Source organism: Ranitomeya imitator, chromosome 5, assembly GCF_032444005.1.
Source record: "Ranitomeya imitator isolate aRanImi1 chromosome 5, aRanImi1.pri, whole genome shotgun sequence".
NCBI classification, from domain to species: Eukaryota; Metazoa; Chordata; class Amphibia; order Anura; family Dendrobatidae; genus Ranitomeya; species Ranitomeya imitator.
Genome location: NC_091286.1, coordinates 542418696 through 542439300, shown reverse-complemented (window position 1 = coordinate 542439300; position 20605 = coordinate 542418696). Strand labels below are relative to the sequence as shown.

Here is a 20605-nt window from a genome sequence, read left to right as displayed (position 1 = left end):
TTTTTGGCACAGCTTCTTTCCTGCCAAGAGGATCAGGTTTTGCTGCAGAAAAAAATGCAGCAAAAAATGCCCTGTGTGAACTTACCCTTAAGCTGCGAATTCTCACATCATGGCACTGCACGCCGCGAGGATTCTCCTGTACCGGGAGCAGGCTGCCATGTAACTGCAAGTATGCGATATGCATACTCCCAGCCACATTCCAACTAGACTGGCCTCGCTCAATACACCTGCATTGAGTGAAGCTGCACCCATCAGTCAGCATGTGATGACCACGCGTATGCAAATCACATACTTCCAGTCATGCACTCATTCCTCCCGATGAGAGTGCAATACATGCAATGTGAGGATTCACAAGTCTGCACTACATATTGTAAACTTGTCTCTACTTTTGTACGGGGTGTATGTGGCGCTGCAGTACATCACTTTCAGGTAAAGGAGGTTGAGCTGCCACACCAGACACAGCCTTTAGACTGAAGTGGTTCTGTTTCTGGAAAAGCATACTTTTTTTCTAATACTGGCTAACCCATATAATTGTGTCCCTTATTTAGAGCCCAACTTGAAGACAATAAGGCAACCAACACTAGTCTTCTTTAATGCTATCACTTTTGTATTGTCTTTCTAAATTAGTATTACTAGTTAGGCTACATGCACATGCAAGCATGTGTAAAATATAACGCTTTATTGGCTGATATGGGCAATTTGTAAAACAAAATAACAATGTTACATCAATTTTTGCAAATCTCTTAATTATGTTAAGAATAAGGTTGTATTTTGTGACACTGACTCCTTATTTACATAGTCTCTATATACACACACACACACACACACATATATATTTATTTCATTGTGTAAATTCTCTCTACATAAAAATAAAATATTAAGAAACATTCTTTACAAATAATGAGGTATAGTTATTAATGATCGTTTGAGTGGAATCCACACAAAGAATTGACATGCTGCAGAAAATACAATGCAGCGCTTCCGCTGATGGACAACTGCTCCGAATCCACAGCGACCAATCCACTGCGGATCCGCAGGCAAATCGCAACGTGTGCACATACCCTTAAAGGGAAAGTGTCAGCTTGATAATGCTATGCATTTTTTGAGCTGCAAGAACTGAATAAGTGCATCCACAGTTTTATGGAAAAAGATTCAGTCTAACTTTTATGTACTTAAATCATTGCTCAATCTGGACCTCATAATCAAGAAGGTGGTGCTAATCAATAATTCACAACCTTCCCTTGATAAATGTGTATACATAGATAGTTGTTGGTTACTGTTTAGGACGACCCACTTGACTCCTAAGGTCTAAATCAGTAGGGATTTCAATGAATAAAATGAAAGTTAAATTTTTTTTTTCCCCATAAATCTATACTTCAAACTGTTTGGCATCTCTGCCGCTGTAATATGATGCTGGGAGAGGATACTGCATGTACAATGTGACAGCTTCATTTTAAAAGTCTGTCTTGCTATCATACTATCCATTATACTAAATTATACAATCTCTTTATACAGCAAAAGTTTAGTAGCCACTGGATATGTGTTGTAAGTTTTGTAGACTTTTGATACTGGACAGAAGATGTGATTAAAACGACGAAAGTGAACATTAATTTCAAGGCTCCGAGGCCAATTGTGTTAACGCAAAATCTTTGAATAGTAGCAATTACTATTTTAGATGTGTCTAATGTGTATTTCTTCACGTTCACTTGAATGCAGCGAGTTTTTCAATGAAGCATTGAGGTGCTCCGATGGACGATATGAAAGTGTACTCAACTTCGTGTTCACGCTTGTATGTGACCGAAGTTTTGGTGGTATGTTTTTCAGAAGCTGTAGAAAGTGTTTCCTGAAATTCTTCCCAAAAAAGCCATACAAAAAAGGGTTCAAACAGCTGTTGAAGTAGGCAATGCAAATAGTGATAGGCATTCCGGTGTCTACAATGTCTTCAAATTGACAGTTTTCTATTATCTGAAACTGAATTAATATATCCAAGAAGGTAAAAATTTGATGTGGAAGCCAGCAGAAGAAGAACACCAGAACAATGGCCACAATCATCTTAAAGATGTCATCATTCCTAGTCTTGCCCCTCTGACCATGGAAGGTGGCCTTCAGTGTCTTACAAATCAAGGTGTAACTTGTTAATATGATCAAAAAGGGAACAAAGAATCCAAGAACGTTCTTTGTTATGTTCATCCCAGTCAAAACTGTTTTTGAAGAGTTGGTGGGATAGAAGAAAGCACACACTGTGATGTTGTCCTTGAGGGGTACTACTGTGCGATATATGAATGTAGGTAGGCTTGCCAGACATGCAATGATCCAAATGGAAATACAAATGATCTTACCAACCATTATTGTCCGGCGAATACGGGATATCATTGGATGGACAATGGCTATATATCGGTCAATGCTGAGGCAAGTAAGCAAAAATACAGTGGTGTACAGATTAAAGGTGACTGCTGCTGCGGATAGTTTGCACAAAAAGCTGCCAAAGGGCCAGTTATAGTGCATGGCTGTGTAGGCTGCCCATAATGGCAATGTGATCACAAAACACAAATCAGCAATAGCTAAATTCATGAGAAAGATGCTGGCCACTGTCTTCATCTTCATGTAACAGTAAATCACGATGACAACAAAGCTGTTTCCAAAGACTCCAATAATGAATATTGTGCTGTAGATTATTGGAACAGCAATAAATATGTAATTGTGTCTTCCTGCTGTGAAGCACGAAACTTCCACCTGATGTGATGAAATATTCGGCATCTTGAAATTTGTATGTTTTACAGTTCTCTTCTTTTCTCTTAAACCTAAAAATATACACACAAGCAAAAATATTAATGTCTTTGGATTCATAAGTAGTTGAATGACTTGGTATATTATCTTCATTTCTAGACATTTCTTTTGACTATCATTTTGTTATATACAATACATATATCTGTGCAGAGTAGAGCCCCATGCAAGAAGTTATAGAAAGTGTCATATTTAGTGTCAAACCACATATCCAAGTCCTTTCCACCTTCTGCCGACTTCAACTCAAAAATATTTCACGAATCCGCTCATTCCTCAACCAAGAATCTGCAAAAACCCTAGTCCATGTCCTCATCATCTCTCGCCTTGTCTACTGCAACCTCCTGCTCTGTGGCCTCCCCTCTAACACTCTCGTACCCCTCCAATCTATTCTAAACTCTGCTGCCCGACTAATCCACCTGTCCCCCCGCTATTCCCTGGCCTCTCCCCTCTGTCAATCCCTTCACTGGCTCCCCATTGCCCAGAGACTCCACTACAAAACCCTAACCATGATGTACAAAGCCATCCACAACCTGTCTCCTCCATACATCTGTGACCTCGTCTCCCGGTGCTTACCTACACGCAACCTCCGATCCTCACAAGATCTCCTTCTCTACTCCCCTCTTATCTCCTCTTCCCACAATCATATACAAGATTTCTCTTGCGTTTCACCCCTACTCTGGAACCCTCTACTACAACACATGGGCAGCACGGTGGCGCAGTGGTTAGCACAGCAGCCTTGCAGCGCTGGAGTCCTGGGTTCAAATCCCACCTTGGACACCATCTGCAAAGAGTTTGTATGTTCTCCCCGTTTTTGTTACTATAATAACCATGTATAAGTATATAAGGGGACAATACAAATATCTCGCTGAGGATCTGTTTATACCAAGGAAGGTGACGGGCACAAGGGGGCATTCTTTGCGTCTGGAGGAGAGAAGGTTTTTCCACCAACATAGAAGAGGATTCTTTACTGTTAGGGCGGTGAGAATCTGGAATTGCTTGCCTGAGGAGGTGGTGATGGCGAACTCAGTCGAGGGGTTCAAGAGAGGCCTGGATGTCTTCCTGGAGCAGAACAATATTGTATCATACAATAATTAGGTTCTGTAGAAGGACGTAGATCTGGGGATTTATTATGATGGAATATAGGCTGAACTGGATGGACAAATGTCTTTTTTCGGCCTTACTAACTATGTTACTATGTTACTATGTTACATCAGACTCTCACCTACCATCGAAACCTTCAAAAACAACCTGAAGACCCACCTCTTCCGACAAGCCTACAACCTGCAGTAACCACCGATTGACCAAACCGCTGCATTACCAGCTCTATCCTCACCTACTGTATTCTCACCCATCCCTTGTAGATTATGAGCCCTCGCAGGCAGGGTCCTCTCTCCTCCTGTACCAGTTATGACTTGTATTGTTTAAGATTATTGTATTTGTTTTTATTATGTATACCCCTCCTCACATGTAAAGAGCCATGGAATAAATGGCGCTATAACAATAAATAATAATAATAATAATATTTGTGCTAATAAACTGTAAACTGCGTGCGTGCTTCCCACTGGTGCTTCTTTCAGTGTGGTTTTAGGTCAGATTTCCATTTAACCGTACCATCAGATCAGTTTTCTTATGCCGTAACTGATACCAACTGATGTTGCTTTGACATCAGTTGTTATCAGGTTTTTTCACCAGTTTCTACTCCACAACTAGTGGGCAAAATCGAAAAACACAACATATAGTGTTTTCTCGTCTTGATTCTGGAAGAGTCTGGTGTAACCATTGATGCACTGGATGTATGTTAATAATGCCTTAGCAAACTAAGGTATGTATCCATTCTTGTATTATTTTCCGTCCAAGATTTCAATAATTGTATGAAACAAACTTGGCACGCAATATTTTTGAAGAAGGATAAGGCTGTTTATTTCACATCCTGACAAACAAATCAATTGCTGAACGTTTTTGGTCCGACATGGACCTTCCTCAGAGCAATGAAGTTTATCTTGAATGTATACAGTTTAGCCAATTTGCCCTTCGAGTAGTATTTGCGGTAGCCAATTTGCAATATGATGGCTGTTGTAATGGTAACAGTTTGTGCTGCTATAGGATGCGGTCCTTTTACACCGTGCACGGTATAATTGCTACAGCGCTGGTGGCGTCTTGTGTTGCTGGGGGAAGTGCTGGGGGAAGTATTTCAATGTCATGCTAGAATAGAAAAAGTTGAACGACTGTATAGATGAAAAGAATGCCTTACAGAAATATACAATTCTTCTAGGAAAACATAGTTCACTGCTGTGGTATTAAATGGAGTATGGTGTGGTATATTTATTGTTGGATTTATTTTGTATAAAATTACAGACATACCACAGTGTTCCATAAAGTTCAGTGAGGACATTATATTTTCCGGGATAATAAATTGCCCAATACTGTCAGTGTAATGTCTTCTAAAAAATAATAACCTTTTCATGGGAAACACATTCAAAGAGGGTAAAAGTGAGTAAAGTAAAAAAGAGGACCTGTCAACAGGTAAAAAGTGGCTAACTTTACTCTTATTCTATTCCTGTTGCTCCCTTGATAATTCCATATTTTTAAAATCCTCTGTATGGTTGCAGAAATATGGACATTTTGATTTATTACAATTTTTCAAAATCTTTACCAAGGAATTATTGCTCACATGGTAGTAATTCAGAGTTACCAGAAGAAATACAGCCAAATAATCCTGTGAACAACGCCACTTTGGCAAAGACAATAAAAATTAGCAATAAATTAAAAAAAGCCCATATCTCTGGAATTGTATGGCAAATTGTATAAAAGAGACAAAAATTGAAGAGTCAGAGCAGAAATAACATAAGTCGAAAAACTTTGGTGACACAAGTCTACATAAATTATTAACTAATTTTTAGTTTGATGTGGGTCCCACTCTTGGGACAGCCACCCATTGAAAGAATAAGACACTAAGGAAATGAAGTGAGAAGAGCACAACTTATTTCCTATGTAATGTTTTAGATGCCTTCTCCATCAGTGTCATGTACTTTGGTGTATTTGTGATCAGCAGTTTCATTCACCTCTTTCTGGCCACAATTCTGAAGCCACAGGAATAATAGATGGAATGTGGGACACAAATCCCCATTTTGATATACAGTAGGGCACCAGTGATGGAACCAGTGTTGGAACCCTCAACAATCTAAAAATTACTTCCTAATCAGTGGATAATTTATTTTAATAATTTATATAGACTGGAATACCCCTTTAACGGATTATTCATTGAAAATTGCATAGTTTACATAGTACGTATTCATTAGAGATTGGTAATAAATAAAAATAAAATAAATAACCTAGCAGAACTAGATAGACTGCCTACCAGTGGCCACTCTGGTGCTGTGTGACCCTACAAGACCCAGTGTGATCATATTTCGTAGAGGTGTAACTTGAGAAACTGGCAGCACATATCACTTTTAACACTTTCATAGCTGCTTTTTACAAATGATGATCTGTCCATCAGGCCAATTGACATTGAACTTGACAATCCATTTCATGTCAAGTTTATATGGTCTATAAATATGGTTCACTCTCTGGCTTCAGCAATGGGACATATACATATGAACCTGATGCAAATTTTTGGTCTGCAATTGCTGGTAGATCGGTACACCAGTGAGTAACTTCCTAGAGAGCTATGAGGGAGGGTATATTATTATTTTTCCAGTCTGTGTCCAGAAACAAATGTTTGTGCTAAAACTCTCCATTTGCGAATACCCCCTGATGTCTCTAAAGAGATGGCGGTACTGTAACTAAATGAACATCATCCTGTAATATGAACTATAATACTCAGGTAAATGAATCTTTAATTTCATTTTCTTTTAGGTAAACACTTATATTCAATGCAGAATATTGTAAAGAGATAATTGTCTATTAAGTCAAGAGGCTGAGAAACAGGATACTTTATATTAATGTGATTGTCATTTAATATTATAGCAAAGATGAATAATCTTAATTTCTGAAGCTGCTCTTTTGTGTTTGGCAATAATTCTTGCCCTACAACCTGCCATGCTGGTTATTTTTACGGTAAATATATCCATAACTATATTCCTGTAGCCAATGACCCACAAAACACTGCTGATTTTTCAGCTTTATCTTATCAGTGCTCAAAGATACTAATTATAGAGCAGCCGAAAAGAACAGGTCTCCAGTTTCCAGATCTTTACTTGAGAATCTGGTGTTGTTGAAACACCTGGTAAAATGTATTCTTTACATGTATCTGGTGAATGAAGTTATCAAATATAATTTGATCATTAATCACTTCTAATAATTTCATTGAATCTTCAGGTCTTCTACTGCTGAAGTGCATTCAGAGTAAGTAAAAATTCTAAAAAAGCATGTTCAATTTAAATTCCATTCTCTGCAAGCCGGGGTATGACCTCCCTTTCCTGAGCTGGAAATTACAGGTCCTTCTCAAAAAATTAGCATATAGTGTTAAATTTCATTATTTACCATAATGTAATGATTACAATTAAACTTTCATATATTATAGATTCATTATCCACCAACTGAAATTTGTCAGGTCTTTTATTGTTTTAATACTGATGATTTTGGCATACAACTCCTGATAACCCAAAAAACCTGTCTCAATAAATTAGCATATCAAGAAAAGGTTCTCTAAACGACCTATTACCCTAATCTTCTGAATCAACTAATTAACTCTAAACACATGCAAAAGATACCTGAGGCTTTTATAAACTCCCTGCCTGGTTCATTACTCAAAACCCCCATCATGGGTAAGACTAGCGACCTGACAGATGTCAAGAAGGCCATCATTGACAATGATGAATCTATAATATATGAAAGTTTAATTGTAATCATTACATTATGGTAAATAATGAAATTTAACACTATATGCTAATTTTTTGAGAAGGACCTGTATATTTAATGGCTTCCCAAAGACTGGTGTCCATAGATTGGGACCCGGTCCTTTTGTCTGCCCTTATTCACACACTGAGGTCAACTCTGACACATGGTAAGGTTTTTAATATTAGATAGCATAGGATCGTCCTGATCAGGTCACCTTGTCGACGGTGGGATGGCTTTTATGCTAGTTTTGATCAAAAACAGTATTACTAAGAACCCTGTGTTATTTAAATACACTTTTGCTTTTTACCTATTTAGTTACAGCAGGGTTTCTGCTCATTTTGTGTCTTGTAGGTTTTGTGTTCAATTTAATGTTTTGCATTATCATTTACATAGTAGTGCTCTCCAAAATTCATCCCTTCTTAATGTATTTTTTTTAAACACATGAAAAGGTATTCTCATCTTCAAATATGGACATAATTGGAAACGGCTTGTAAAAACAAGCCACCTTCTCATTAACTATTTACTAACATTTGAAGCACTTTTCCTGATATCACTGTTTTTCCATTTTTTTTGTGCATAGCGCACTGCCTAGGGGACTGGAACAATGCTTATAATGTTTTATTCTCTCAAGCTTGTAAGCAATGCACTGAAGCTGACTCAGATCATTAGAGCACACCGTTAGCTCTCGATCCGGGCCAGTGTCAGTGCTAATGCTCACCTCCGATGGTACAAAGGCAACGCTGCTTCATGTATTTGCAAATAAAATGCACAGTCCGAACCAGTGTGATGACAACGCTTTTGGTCAGACGTGACCACCCATGAGCATTGAAGAATTTGGCTGGCTGGGGAAAATTGGGCTACTGAAGAGAGAAGATGGGAGAGCTTTTTAATAAATCAGTAAATTTGCAGAGAATTGATAACGGAGAGTAAATTGTGATTAGAGAATTACCTGTTGCGTTCAATGTAATGTATGATATGGGTAATTTAGGAAAAAATACAGCTTACACATCAAAAGTTAGACCACAGTGTCTGGTAATATCAAATATTGTAGGTTACATCCTAGTTTTGGTATATCTTACTTCTTTAATTTGGTTACGACAAAACTTATCCATACAGCTGGTTAAGGCATATTGATGCAATAGAGGGATTCCACACATTGCAGAGCTGCTTTAACCGAGTTTGTACCAGGACCCGACTAGCTCTTGCATTTCATAGCCAGGCCAATACATTTATTGTAATGCTTTGTCTCCTCTGCAGTGAAGTTGCATAGGAAATTTGGATTTTCCTGCTTTCTCCAGTGATAACAGTCAACATCTTGGTACATAAACCTGTCCCAGAAGAAAGGGTGGTCCATATTGGACAACTCTTTCAAAGTGTTGGGTCAAAAATTTATGAGACTAGAAAAAAAGAGCTTCATATGTTATTTTTAGGTTAGGGTCACACCACCATATTTTCTCTCTTCTGAGAGAATTGGGTCTATCATGCTAATCACATTCCAATCAATATCTGATTAGAGTATGATCACAGTGTGAGCCAAACATCTCGGATGAAGAGAGGATGGGAAAAAAAAGCTGTCATCTTCTCCATTTTGTCAGTCCAAGTCATCCGAGCACAGTCAGATTTTTTCCACAGACTCATTGACTTGCATGGCTGAGTGCAATTCGAATATTGGATGCAAATCAAGCATGCTATTTTTTTTTCCTCGGACAGACTCACTCAGACATGTGCACGGCTTCATAAATTAACATTGGTCCGAGTGCGATCCTATGTTTTGTCGCATCACACTCAGACTGAAAAAATGGTTGTCTGCACAAGCCCTTAAAGTTGTCACGGGCATGCTGCATCTAGCTGCAGAAGGTCTCTGCATTTGGCTTTGCAGATATGTTCTTAACCCTTCTGACTCTTTGACCAAGTGGCAACCTTTCTCTGGTTCTAATTGACACACCTGGACCTGGGTGTTTATAGACTCCCAGCCTGCTACTGGGTGTTGCTGGTGATATTTCCATTTCCCATTGTTGAGGCTTGGAGCTATAGCAGTCAGCTATATTCTTTTTTGGTGTTGCTGGAGGACATCTGTGTTACACCTCTGAGTCTACTCAAGCTAAGTGTTCCCCTTGTTCGTCTATCCCAGCCCTCTTTAGTGGTAGGGGGATCAACTAGTGCTTACTCCATCATTCCCTAAGCAGGGCTTATCACCAGGGTCAGGCAGGAATTAGGTTCCAGCTCGACGATAGGTGCAGAACCTATATAGGGACGTTTAAGGCAAACAGGGTGACTTTAGATCTACCTAGGGGTCTCCACTCCCCCCTTCTCTAGTGTTGGTCTCCCCCTCATCCCTTCGTGTAGCACTTAGTCTTTCCTAGACTGTGCGTGACAAAAGTAGCTTAAGCGCAATGGCAAAGTACTGAGATGTACACAGGAATACGTTGTCCTGTTCATTCATTTGATCACCCAACTTTCAGCTATTATTTGTTTAGACACTTTTCTAAATCTGCAGCCTGATTTAGTGCACTGCACAATTCAGGATCTTGCATTTTCAAAGTGATTGGAGTTTGGATATTCAAAACCCCAAAATAAACAATTTATCATCCAAATCTTAGTAAAAAAAAACATGCAAATATTAATGATTTGAAATGGATCCTGTCCCTAATAGCCATCTCTCTATTTATATATTAACACATTAAGGCCTTGTGATTGGCCTTGTAGATCGCACACAAATGACATTACCTCTTAAAAAGCCCCTGGGCTATAATTAGGATGACATACTACTTGAAATCCACCTATAAAACAGCTTTGCTCCAGCGATCAGTGTCACACATAGGAGAAGAGGAAATGCAGGAAATTCAATTATGTCTGAAAGTTCACCTTTCATTCCAATTAAAGGCTAGAAAACACATGGGAATTGAGGGCTCCTTGGTTACAGCCTACTTGATTAATGTTCTTACAAATCCCATAATTTGAGATGAGAGCTGGGAACTAGGAGCTTTCTGCAGTCTACAGTCTGCAAGTAAATCTCTAACTTTTACAAATAATCAGACAAATGAAAATAATACATGTATAAACCCCTTGGCATCACAGAACATTTGGACCTTTTTTGCAGATCTTTTTTTTTCCAATTTTCTATTTGTCACGTTCCAGGAGTCAGATCTTTTATATTTTTTTGTGACGTAATCAGTCATATAGGTGCTTATTTTTTTCAGGACTATCTTTTATTAACTCTTTATAGGAAGAAATATGAACAAAACAACAATTCTGTTACTTTTTTTTTCATTATGATTTTGAAATGTAGCATATTGCATATTTGCGGTCATATGACTGCAGACTTTGTACCAAACCTGGATAACAGCTTTAAATTAAAACTGTGGATTAGTATGAGTATGGTAATAATACATTTGCATAGTTTTATGTAGGGTTTATTACTTTTGTACAATTAATACACTCTAAAAATTATTTGTTTTTTGGTTGCCATGTCCTCAGAGCCTCTAGTTTCACAATTTTCCATCAGCAAAGCTATATGAGGACTTCGTTTTTGTGGCATGAGATATAGTTTTTATTGATGACTAGTGTTGAGCATTCCGATACCGCAAGTATCGGGTATCGGCCGATACTTGCGGTATCGGAATTCCGATACCGAGATCCGATATTTTTGTGATATCGGGTATCGGTATCGGAAGTGTAAAATAAAGAATTAAAATAAAAAATATTGTTATATTCACCTCTCCGGCGGCCCCTGGACATCAGCGGGAGGATCCGGCGTCCGGCACGGCTTCTTTCTTCAAAATGCGCGCCTTCAGGACCTGTGGAATGACGTCCCGGCTTCTGATTGGTCGCGTGCCGCCCATGTGACCGCCACGCGACCAATCAGAAGCCGCGACGTCATTCCTCAGCTAAAGTCCTAGAATGAGCGCCTTCTAGGACCTGAGGAATGACGTCGCGGCTTCTGATTGGTCGCGTGGCGGTCACATGGGCGGCACGCGAGCAATCAGAAGCCGGGACGTCATTCCACAGGTCCTGAAGGCGCGCATTTTGAAGAAAGAAGCCGTGCCGGACGCCGGATCCTCCCGCTGATGTCCAGGGGCCGCCGGAGAGGTGAATATAACAATATTTTTTATTTTAATTCTTTATTTTACACTTTAATATGGATCCCAGGGCCTGAAGGAGAGTTTCCTCTCCTTCAGACCCTGGGATCCATGAGGATACATTCCGATACTTGATGTCCCATTGACTTGTATTGGTATCGGATATCGGTATCGGCGATATCCGATATTTTTCGGGTATCGGCCGATACTATCCGATACCGATACTTTCAAGTATCGGACGGTATCGCTCAACACTATTGATGACAATTTGTGATACGTGTGACTTTTTCATCACTTTTTATTACACACTTTGGTAGGCAGAAAGAACTAAAAGTACTTAAAGGAAACCTGTCATCTGATTCATGCTGTCCAAACCATGGGCAGAATGAATCAGAGCCTTATATATTTTTCTCTGGAACACTTGTGCGTTTCAGAGAAAAATATACTTTAAAGAGCTGTCGGGGAACCATAGCAGAGAAAAGTTTAGTCCAGCTTCTCACAGTTCTGCTTCAAGGGAACCTGTCACCTGAATTTGGCGGGACAGGTTTGTGGTCATATGGGCGGAGTTTTCGGGTGTTTGATTCACCCTTTCCTTATCCACTGGCTGCATGCTGGCCGCAATATTCGGTTGAAGTTCATGCTGTGTCCTCCGTAGTACACGCCTGCGCAAGGCTTCAATATCGCATCCTTGTCATCAATGCTGATCTTTTCTGCTGCTTTTATATCTTTGATATGCTCCAATGTACAAACACGTTGTTCACGTGTCGTCATCCCAACATATGCTAAATTGCATGGACAAGAGGCTAGAAAAATGACCATAGAGGTCCGACAATTAATGAAACATAGAATCTTATATTCACGTTCTTGTGCAGAGTCTTGAAAAATGTTTGAAATAATTTATAATTGGCACACTCCAGAAATGTGATGCAAAGGGGAATATTTAATGTACATACAATAGTTACAAAAGTTTCGGTCCACGTGGACCTTCATCAGTGTACTAAGTATATAACTGAGGTGGTGTAAACCGTATAAAGGGCCCCAATAAGAGTTTTGCTTGCATCAGCTGAATGGTGTTGAAGAAAAGACACTACAGGATGTCACAGTCCAGCAACTTGTAGGGAAACGCGCAATGGACTGAGTGCAGCTACGCGGTGTCCACCGAAAAATGTTTGTCCTAATCGTGTATTTGCAAGCTTTGTAGATACCACAACTGAAGGAGCCCCATTTTAGACCCTAAGACCACAAAATAAGTTGAGATGTAGCAGGTACAGTGGGGCAAAAAAGTATTTAGTCAGTCAGCAATAGTGCAAGTTCCACCACTTAAAAAGATGAGAGACGTCTGTAATTTACATCATAGGTAGACCTCAACTATGGGAGACAAACTGAGAAAAAAAATCCAGAAAATCACATTGTCTGTTTTTTTAACATTTTATTTGCATATTATGGTGGAAAATAAGTATTTGGTCAGAAACAAAATTTCATCTCAATACTTTGTAATATATCCTTTGTTGGCAATGACAGAGGTCAAACGTTTTCTGTAAGTCTTCACAAAGTTGCCACACACTGTTGTTGGTATGTTGGCCCATTCCTCCATGCAGATCTCCTCTAGAGCAGTGATGTTTTTGGCTTTTTGCTTGGCAACACGGACTTTCAACTTCCTCCAAAGGTTTTCTATAGGGTTGAGATCTGGAGACTGGCTAGGCCACTACAGGACCTTGAAATGCTTCTTACGAAGCCACTCCTTCGTTGCCCTGGCGGTGTGCTTTGGATCATTGTCATATTGAAAGACCCAGCCACGTTTCATCTTCAATGCCCTTGCTGATGGAAGGAGGTTTGCACTCAAAATCTCACGATACATGGCCCCATTCATTCTTTCATGTACCCGGATCAGTCGTCCTGGCCCCTTTGCAGAGAAACAGCCCCAAAGCATGACGTTTCCACCACCATGCTTTACAGTAGGTATGGTGTTTGATGGATGCAACTCAGTATTCTTTTTCCTCCAAACACGACAAGTTGTGTTTCTACCAAACAGTTCCAGTTTGGTTTCATCAGACCATAGGACATTCTCCCAAAACTCCTCTGGATCATCCAAATGCTCTCTAGCAAACTTCAGACGGGCCCAGACATGTACTGGCTTAAGCAGTGGGACACGTCTGGCACTGCAGGATCTGAGTCCATGGTGGCGTAGTGTGTTACTTATGGTAGGCCTTGATACATTGGTCCCAGCTCTCTGCAGTTCATTCACTAGGTCCCCCCGCGTGGTTCTGGGATTTTTGCTCACCGTTCTTGTGATCATTCTGACCCCACGGGGTGGGATTTTGCGTGGAGCCCCAGATCGAGGGAGATTATCAGTGGTCTTGTATGTCTTCCATTTTCTAATTATTGCTCCCACTGTTGATTTCTTCACTCCAAGCTGGTTGGCTATTGCAGATTCAGTCTTCCCAGCCTGGTGCAGGGCTACAATTTTGTTTCTGGTGTCCTTTGACAGCTCTTTGGTCTTCACCATAGTGGAGTTTGGAGTCACACTGTTTGAGGGTGTGCACAGGTGTCTTTTTATACTGATAACAAATTTAAACAGGTGCCATTACTACAGGTAATGAGTGGAGGAAAGAGGAGACTCTTAAAGAAGAAGTTACAGGTCTGTGAGAGCCAGAAATCTTGATTGTTTGTTTCTGACCAAATACTTATTTTCCACCATAATATGCAAAAAAATGATAAAAAAACAGACAATGTGATTTTCTGGATTTTTTTTTCTCAGTTTGTCTCCCATAGTTGAGGTCTACCTATGATGTAAATTACAGACGCCTCTCATCTTTTTAAGTGGTGGAACTTGCACTATTGCTGACTGACTAAATACTTTTTTGCCCCACTGTACATAATGACTGTGTATCAAAAAATCATGTAATGTTTTACCAGGTTTAGCAACAATGGACAGCTGCCTTGGTAAAAGCCATGAAAAAGAAGGGTCCTGCAATAAAATAGGCCAGAATTTGGATATGATGCTAGACATTTCCCGACATCTAGAGTGGTAATTGGTAATAAAACACACTTGACCATCTACTTGTTTATTCTTATTTTTCCAAATCAATCAAGATGGTTGTTCCATTCTTTTGGCCCTGGAATAAGCTCTCTGTATGTTGTCCATTTGATATCCACATTGCAAGAATGTAGATATGAGGTCATCTGCTTGTTTCTCAAAAGCATCATCCTGGTCACAAATGCGTCGTATTCACAAAAACTGGCCTGTGGGTATAGCTTGGATAACATGAGCTGAGTGTGCAGACTTGGCATGGAGTAATGCACTAACACTGGTCTTCTTGCGGGAAACATCAGTATGTAGTTGACCAAGGTCATCGTTGTAATATGGCCAATAATACAATATGAAAGGGAAGCTTTTAAACAGTTGAATGATCCCATATGCTATCAACGATTATCTCATGATCCCACTTTGACTTTTCAAAATGAAATATTTGCCATCTTGGATAATGGGTATAATTTCTAAAGGTATTTGGGAAGGATTAAGAATCGCGTCTCCATCTATACCTACCTTTTATTTACTTCCGAAGGTTCATAAGAACATAATAGATCGACCAGGACGTCCCATCATCTCTGGCAATGGTAGCCTAATAGAACCTATTTCCAAATTCTTGGATTATTATTTAAAACCTCTTGTTGCGGAACTGCCATAGTTTATCAGAGAAACCACGGAGGCATTGCAGAGATTGTATGGGATACATATCAGTGCTGATATGTATATAGTTACTTGCGATGTGGAGTCGCTTTATACTTCAATCTCTCATGATGATGGATTTTTTGCAGTTAAACAATACCTATCCAATCAGAACCTAGATGATTCATTGGTTGAGTTCTTGTTGGAATTATTAGAGTTTGCCTTGTCCCACAATTATTTTACTTTCAAGTTTCGTTCTTTTCTTCAGAAGACGGGCGAGGCAATCTGTGCGGCTTTTGCCTGTTCTTACACCAACTTATTTTTCGGCTTATGGGAGCATGATTACATCCAAAATGTGGACTTCATTTCATCAGGATCGGTGATTTCATATATGAGATTCATTGATGATATTCTATTTATTTGGCAGAGTTCACGGAATGACCTTGAGGAGTATCTTCTTTTGTCTTAATACGAATACCAGGAACATCAAACTTACCCATACCATACAGCAAGACTCTATCGACTTTCTGGATATAAAGATCTCTATTGATGACCTTGGACAACTACATACTGATGTTTTCCGCAAGAAGACCAGTGTTAATGCATCACTCCATGCCAAGTCTGCACACTCAGCTCATGTTATCCGAGCTATACCCACAGGCCAGTTTTTGCGAATAAGACGCATTTGTGACCAGGATGATGCTTTTGACAAACAAGCAGGTGACCTTATATCTACATTCTTGCAACGTTCATATCAAATGGACGACATACAGAGAGCTTATTCCAGGGCCAAAAGAATGGAACGACCATCTTTATTGATTTGGAAAAACAAGAATAAACAGGTAGATGGGCAAGTGTGTTTTATTACCAATTACCACTCTAGATGGTGGGAAATGTCTAACATCATCTTCAAATTTTGGCCTATTTTATTGCAGGACACTTCTATGTCAAGGCTTTTACCAAGGCAGCCGTCCATTGTTGCTAAACGTGGTAAAACATAACATGATTTTTTGGTACACAGCCATTATGTATCTCCTACATCTCAACTTATTTTGGGGTCTGAGGGTACAAAATGGGGTTCCTTCAGTTGCGGTATCTGCAAAGCTTGCAAGTGCATGATTAGGACAGACATTTTTCAAGACTCTGCACAAGAACGTGAATATAAGATTCTACATTTCATTAATTGTCGGACCTCTATGGTCATTTTTCTAGCCGCTTGTACATGCAATTTAGCATATGTTGGGATGACGACACGCTAACAACGTGTTCTTACATTGGAGCATATCAAAGATATAAAAGCAGCAGAAAAGATCAGCATTGATGACAAGGAAGCGATATTGAAGCTTAAACCTCTGACCAGACATTTTCGTAAATTTCACAATAACCAATTCCATTTACTGTGAGTCAGAGAGAATGATCGGCGAGTTTGACCCCCGGCGGTTTGAATGAACAATGGGGTTTCTCCAGTTTTTTGTAAAATATTTAATATAAAGGTGTTCTGTTCCCCCAATTCTCTCTTTTTTCTTTTTTTATTGTCTAATATTTTGGTTTCTAATAGACTTGTTCTGGATGAGATTAATGTATGTGCCATTGCCATCTTTAAATTATGTGTGAGGGTATTTTATTATTCATATTTATTATTTTTTCATTTATTTATGCTATTTATTTATTTTTGTTTTTATTTTTTATTATTTTTTATTAATATTTTTTTATTTTTTTGATCTTCATTCTGCCATCTTCTCACTCATTTTTTATCTTTCATCATTTTTCCACATTTAGCACCTCAATCATTATATAATTTACCTCACTCTAATCCCTCAATCTTCACATACAGTGGGGCAAAAAAGTATTTAGTCAGTCAGCAATAGTGCAAGTTCCACCACTTAAAAAGATGAGAGGCGTCTGTAATTTACATCATAGGTAGACCTCAACTATGGGAGACAAACTGAGAAAAAAAATTCCAGAAAATCACATTGTCTGTTTTTTTAACATTTTATTTGCATATTATGGTGGAAAATAAGTATTTGGTCAGAAACAAAATTTCATCTCAATACTTTGTAATATATCCTTTGTTGGCAATGACAGAGGTCAAACGTTTTCTGTAAGTCTTCACAAGGTTGCCACACACTGTTGTTGGTATGTTGGCCCATTCCTCCATGCAGATCTCCTCTAGAGCAGTGATGTTTTTGGCTTTTTGCTTGGCAACACGGACTTTCAACTCCCTCCAAAGGTTTTCTATAGGGTTGAGATCTGGAGACTGGCTAGGCCACTCCAGGACCTTGAAACACTTCTTACGAAGCCACTCCTACGTTGCCTTGGCAGTGTGCTTTGGATCATTGTCATGTTGAAAGACCCAGCCACGTTTCATCTTCAATGTCCTTGCTGATGGAAGGAGGTTTGCACTCAAAATCTCACGATACATGGCCCCATTCATTTTTCATGTACCCGGATCAGTCGTCCTGGCCCCTTTGCAGAAAAACAGCCCCAAAGCATGATGTTTCCACCACCATGCTTTACAGTAGGTATGGTGATTGATGGATGCAACTCAGGATTCTTTTTCCTCCAAACACGACAAGTTGTGTTTCTACCAAACAGTTCCAGTTTGGTTTCATCAGACCATAGGACATTCTCCCAAAACTCCTCTGGATCATCCAAATGCTCTCTAGCAAACTTGTACTGGCTTAAGCATTGGGACACGTCTGGCACTGCAGGATCTGAGTCCATGGTGGCGTAGTGTGTTACTTATGGTAGGCCTTGTTACATTGGTCCCAGCTCTCTGCAGTTCATTCACTAGGTCCCCCTGCGTGGTTCTGGGATTTTTGCTCACCGTTCTTGTGATCATTCTAACCCCACGGGGTGGGATTTTGCGTGGAGCCCCAGATCGAGGGAGATTATCAGTGGTCTTGTATGTCTTCCATTTTCTAATTATTGCTCCCACTGTTGATTTCTTCACTCCAAGCTGGTTGGCTATTGCAGATTCAGTCTTCCCAGCCTGGTGCAGGGCTACAATTTTGTTTCTGGTGTCCCTTGACAGCTCTTTGGTCTTCACCATAGTGGAGTTTGGAGTCAGACTGTTTGAGGGTGTGCACAGGTGTCTTTTTATACTGATGACAAGTTTAAACAGGTGCCATTACTACAGGTAATGAGTGGAGGAAAGAGGAGACTCTTAAAGAAGAAGTTACAGGTCTGTGAGAGCCAGAAATCTTGATTGTTTGTTTCTGACCAAATACTTATTTTCCACCATAATATGCAAATAAATTGTTAAAAAAACAGACAATATGATTTTCTGGATTTTTATTTCTCAGTTTGTCTCCCATAGTTGAGGTCTACCTATGATGTAAATTACAGACTCCTCTCATCTTTTTAAGTGGTGGAACTTGCACTATTGCTGACTGACTAAATACTTTTTTGCCCCACTGTATATTATTATATTTTTTTTCTATTTTCTTTTTTTATTAATATTTTTTCCCTTGCACACACTCATTATTTATTTTCATTTTATCCCTTGTCACCTTTTCACATTATTCCCCCCTTTTTCCTTTATTACCATACATTGAACATTATTAGCAAACTTCTCACTTTTTGGTCTACACATTGCACATTGGTATACATAACTCCCCTTTTTCTTAAGTATGCAGTATGGGCATTTCTTTCCCCTTACTAAGGCTACGTTCACATTAGTGTTGCGCGCCGCTGCGTCGGCGACGCAACGCACGACACACAAAAAAACGCACGCAAACGCACGCAAAAACGCTGCGTTTTGCGACGCGTGCGTCGTTTTTTGACGAAAATCGGACGCACGAAAAATGCAACTTATTGCATTTTCTTGCATCCGACGCTAGCGTCGGAAACGACACATGTGTCGGAAAACGCAAAAAAAAAAACGCACGCGTCCCCCATGTTAAACATAGGGGCGCGTCGCCGCTGCGTCGCCGCTGCGTCGCTGACGCAACAGCGACGCACATTAGCGGAACGCTAATGTGAACGTAGCCTAAGATGGCTGCGGGGATGCAGTGTGCCGCTCTGCGCATGCTCTCGCTTCGCTCCGTCTTTGGTTGTCATGGAGATGCGTCGCTGACTGTGACTCACGTCGCACTCCATGATGTGCTTCCAACTTCTGATTGCTGGAGCGTGGCGGGCTCGTGGTGAGTGCGGCTCCATGTAATGTGGCACTCCTGATTGTTAGTTATTATAGCTGATATGGCGAAACATAAACCCGGCATATCTCGTCCTCCTCACTCCCTGACAAAGCGGTAGCGAAATGCACGTTGGAGCGCAGTGAGGGGGTGGTGTGCGCTGTCTTGGTCAGTGTTTCATTATGCATTGATTTTTTTTCATCCCATTTTCGTTTGGTCATTTTTGCCTACATTCAATTATACAATATGATATGATGCACTATGCACTATGCACTTTTACTTCTAGTTTTCATTGTTCACAATTTGTATTGATAACTTGTATAAACAAATATAATTATTTGTTTTTTAGCTGCCACTAAACTTCTATCTCTCACTTCCTCCTTCGGCCTCACTCAATGGTCTTCTGCAGCCACTCACAAAGATGGTCACACATTGGACCTCACCTTCACCCGCCTCTGCTCCCTATCTAACCTCTCTAACTCACCTCTTCCACTCTCTGACCACAACCTTCTCACATTCTCATCTCTCTCCACTCCATGTCTACAATCCCCACCCCACAAACTTTCACACCCTCGCAGAAATCTTAAACATCTTGACCTACATTCATTCTCTGAATCCGTCCTCCCTCTCACAGATATAAGTTCCTTATACAATGCGGATGATGCTACCGCTCTATATAACACCACAATAGCTGTAACTTTGCAATCTGCTGCCCCACTAACACATACCAAAGCTCGCAGCCCTGTCACACCAGCCTGACCAAAGAACTGAGGCGAGCTTCCAGGGCTGCTGAGCGTAGATGGGAAAGATCCCACTCCAACGAACACTTCATAGAATTCAAACAGTCCCTCACTACTTTCAAGACCACACTCGCCACAGCTAAACAAACCTACTTCTCATCTCTCATATCCTCCCTGTCTCACAACCCTAAACAGTTATTCAACACCTTCAATTCTCTCCTCCGTCCCCCAGCACCTCCCCCCTCCCCACTTATCTCCACTGAAGACTTTACCTCATTTTTAAAGCAGAAGATTGATAGCATCAGAGACAGTTTTGGTCAACAACCCCCAGAGCCCTTGCTCCCGACTTCCCAG

At 40.0% G+C, this 20605-nt stretch overlaps 1 protein-coding gene across 1 annotated transcript in view; it reads right to left on the bottom strand.

Annotated features, from left to right (window-relative positions):
* Nucleotides 1-1535: 1535 nt before the first annotated feature.
* LOC138638365 (type-1 angiotensin II receptor A-like) overlaps nt 1536-20605 on the bottom strand; it is a 149448-nt gene continuing 130378 nt past the window's right edge. Inside the window, exon 3 of the mRNA XM_069727598.1 lies at nt 1536-2801. Coding sequence (XP_069583699.1) covers nt 1672-2757 — 1086 coding nt within the window. The 5' untranslated portion in view covers nt 2758-2801 and the 3' untranslated portion in view covers nt 1536-1671. The remainder of the gene's footprint in view (nt 2802-20605) is intronic.